The sequence below is a fragment of the Esox lucius genome, chromosome 24 (genome assembly GCF_011004845.1).
Source record: "Esox lucius isolate fEsoLuc1 chromosome 24, fEsoLuc1.pri, whole genome shotgun sequence".
NCBI lineage: Eukaryota > Metazoa > Chordata > Actinopteri > Esociformes > Esocidae > Esox > Esox lucius.
Window position 1 is genome coordinate 19,164,966 of NC_047592.1, and position 3,838 is coordinate 19,168,803.

The 3,838-nt window shown below is 40.0% G+C and overlaps 1 protein-coding gene across 2 annotated transcripts in view; it reads right to left on the reverse strand.

The window, feature by feature from the left end:
• Nucleotides 1-1,157: 1,157 nt before the first annotated feature.
• LOC109615035 (basement membrane-specific heparan sulfate proteoglycan core protein-like) overlaps nt 1,158-3,838 on the reverse strand; it is a 21,869-nt gene continuing 19,188 nt past the window's right edge. The window contains exons 15-19 of one of the 2 annotated variants that reach the window (XM_034290640.1): nt 3,446-3,532; nt 3,300-3,362; nt 3,125-3,177; nt 2,927-3,010; nt 1,158-2,851 (exon numbers count right to left, since the gene is read on the reverse strand). In XM_034290640.1, the coding sequence (XP_034146531.1) occupies nt 2,972-3,010; nt 3,125-3,177; nt 3,300-3,362; nt 3,446-3,532 (242 nt within the window). In that variant the 3' untranslated portion in view covers nt 1,158-2,851; nt 2,927-2,971. The remainder of the gene's footprint in view (nt 2,852-2,926; nt 3,011-3,124; nt 3,178-3,299; nt 3,363-3,445; nt 3,533-3,838) is intronic. The other variant, XM_034290641.1, reaches the window with a different exon arrangement.

A 3,838-nucleotide genomic window follows, 5' to 3' on the forward strand; every position in this document is an offset into this window, starting at 1 on the left:
CCATTAAGGGCAGAATAGGCTGATATGCTTTATCATACTGTATGGGTTATGGGTCAAACTGCACAAGAACATTGTAGAAATGATTGTCCTTGTTGCATGTCAGACAACAACTGACGGCAACGCCCCGTCCATTCAATAGTTTTGAACTGATTAAGTGGGTCAGTTCCTGTCCTTTGTGTTCATTGTGTTTGCCAAGGTAAAGTAATGCTAATGACTATTTGAGGAAGTGTTTTAGATATGTCTGATTTTAGGATAAACAGCCATGTCTCCAAATAGTTATTGGAGTTTGTCCTCGTTAAAGACACCTCCCAACACGTCATATTCAGGAGTCTAACAAAGCTCCTTGCATACCTTTATGCTATAGTGTCTTAAACACTTATGGTATAATTAATAGACCATTAGACTAGTTGGGAGGACATTGAATCATGTTGGTATGTAATAATGTTTTGTATTGTAACTTTATTACCTGATTAGAATAAATTGTGCTACTTTGGAATACAGATTACTATGGCATTCCTCGTTCATCTCCATACTCATTGAGGTTTGCGTATGTTTACAGACAATATGGAGTCTGATCATTTAAACATTTATATTTATTTATCACTAAGGTTACATTTCCTTGCATTCATTTCCCTAGCCGTCCCCCGGTAACCTTCTAGTGGTAAAACTTGACAACCACTCTCCCATTTACCCCTCACTACACTAACCCAACTCCAACCACTCTCCCATTTACCCCTCACTACACTAACCCAACTCCAACCACTCTCCCATTTACCCCTCACTACACTAACCCAACTCCAACCACTCTCCCATTTACCCCTCACTACACTAACCCAACTCCAACCACTCTCCCATTTACCCCTCACTACACTAACCCAACTCCAACCACTCTCCCATTTACCCCTCACTACACTAACCCAACTCCAACCACTCTCCCATTTACCCCTCACTACACTAACCCAACTCCAACCACTCTCCCATTTACCTCTCACTACACTAACCCAACTCTAACCACTCTCCCATTTACCCCTCACTACACTAAACCAACTCCAACCACTCTCCCATTTACCCATCACTACACTAACCCAACTCCAACCACTCTCCCACTTACCCCTCACTACACTAACCCAACTCCGACCACTCTCCCATTTACCCCTCACTACACTAACCCAACTCCAACCACTCTCCCATTTACCCCTCACTACACTAACCCAACTCCAACCACTCTCCCATTTACCTCTCACTACACTAACCCAACTCCAACCACTCTCCCATTTATTCCTCACTACACTAACCCAACTCCAACCACTCTCCCATTTACCCCTCACTACACTAACCCAACTCCAACCACTCTCCCATTTACCCCTCACTACAATAACCCAACTCCAACCACTCTCCCATTTACCCCTCACTACCTCACATGTCAGAGTGAATACCAAGCCATGAAGTTGAAGGAAATGTCAGATGAGTTTGATACCGGGTTGTGTCCAGACACAGATGTGAGGAAGGGTACCAAAACATTACTGTTGGATTGCATTTCTGTTGCATTGAAGTACTTAGTGTGTTTAGACAAGAAGAGGAATGACAGAGGTGTTGATGTTGATGTAAACCATTTGTAAGAGTGGGGGTCAGGACAGATCAATGTGTTTTAGGACAGGACAGAGGAAAACACACAACAGGAAGTAGGAAGGGATAAGGAACATATGTTGTTTTCACAAGAGGACAAACTCTTACCCCCACCAGTTCTGTTATAAGTATTGAATGTATTTCCAACTTCTTCAGAGATGTCTCATGGTTTACCTTAAACTATGATTCCTTTCTCCTTGAATGCTTACTAAAACCGTACATTGTGCCAAGGGACTTTTTCCTCTGTACCTACTTCCTAAAGGGTTCTATTCAGTGTAATTGCCATCACACTTCACAGATTGTCACTTTAATTAAGGTCAGGGGTTCCCAAACCTTTTTGGCCGACGACCCCATTTCGATATCTAAAAATTCTTGCGACCCCAAACACGTGAAGAAAATTCATATAATCGTTATTATTTTATTTGAGGCTATGAGAGTCCATTACAATTTTCATATCAGGTGACCCCACACAACCCCTAGTTTGGGAACCTCTGATTCCAGTGTACACAGGTAGGCAGCCATGCCATCTGGTGGTTGAAAACAAATATTATTAAAAAAACAAAGCAACGACATTGTGAAATGACAGGCTATGACATCAAAACATTTGGTATACCATATAATACAGTGTCACTGGACACCCCAGTCTCAGCCCCATGGTTTTATGTTGCTATATTATTGTTCAGAGGGAGTAGGGTCAGTTCTCCTTCTCCACTGTAAATCCTTGTGCTTTCCAAATTTGTCTCTTGCTCCATTTAAACTTAGGAGGACATGAGGTCTTGGCCCACACCTCCAGAGTACCAGGCTAAAAAGACTTGTTGTTGTTCCTGTCCTAAATCTTCCTGGTTGTGTTGCAGATCAAGAAGATACCTGATGATTCCAGCTGCCACTCTGCTGACCCCTCCCAGATTGTCCCTGTCCTTGTCCATCTGGTCATACTTCTGACCTGATTTCTGATTCTGATTTACAAAACTACTGTACAATAACCAATAAAAAAACAGTCTCTAGCTACAAGTAGAATAATAAAAAAATTGTATCAGTTGATAGCTTATTATGATAGAAATCCTTCATGTGTAAGGCATTATTGTGTGTGTGGTCCATATGTGACTGGGTGTGTGATGTGTGTCACATTTCTGTGGTTACAGGGAGAGTGTGGGTACAAAAACCACATCCATGTTCCCAGGTTGTTCCTGTTCCTCAACTGATTGTGTTCATCTCCCTCAAGGACCTGCAACATGACAATACATAGAGTTTGTTAGGACATACTTAGATATACTCTAATATCAGACCATTAGTTCCATACCCTTTAATAGATGTGATCTAGTCTTACTGTGGTCTGGGAATGTCTTTATTGGAGAATAGACTGATTCTGACTCTGGCAGGGATTCTGTGGTAGATGGGAATTAAACAGAGGAAGAATGTATTCGTTTCATACAGGATATTATCCAACTGTTCAATATGGGATAAAGAGGTATGAGGTTATAAATGGGGAAAAAATTACCATTGTTTTTAGGTCAATCTCAGAATAGGTTACATCAACTGGCCCAGACGATGCTGACAATGGAAATGTACAGTAAAATAATCAAGTCAATTAGCATATTGTTTCTTCTTTGTCCACAACTACAGAAACACAAATTAAAATGTGACTTACAGTCAACTTGTATAATATGTAGTACCTGTAGTTTTCACTGTCTTCATCTCAGAGTAGACTGTATTTTTATTTGGATCAGCTGGCTTTTCTGAAGAGGAGCGAATAATTAGTTTTTTTTATTCAGATTTAATTGTGTGACAACTATATTCAATTATGGTACTGTTGAATCACCTCTCTTTTTCTTGTCCAACTTCTTTAGTTGAATCTTGTCATACTTCACACCACCTGACCCATCAGCAGCAGAAACACCAGCAGAATCTGATACATGAAACAGGAACACTCACTTAATTACAGATGTAGTCTGCAATTCTGTCCACTGGTTGTTAATGTGGCGCTGATGAGGTTCCTAAATAACTGTGTTACAGTATGTCATGTATATGACGATTTGAGCCCCATGTCATAAAAACCAATGGCTTTTAAATGTGGAATTTAATGGATAACTGAGATTCTACTTATATACTATGTATAGATTCTATATAAATATATTCAAATTTATACCTGTCATATTAAATCTAAATCTAGAGCAACTATAAGTGTTACGAAAGTGAATATCCATAGTTTACT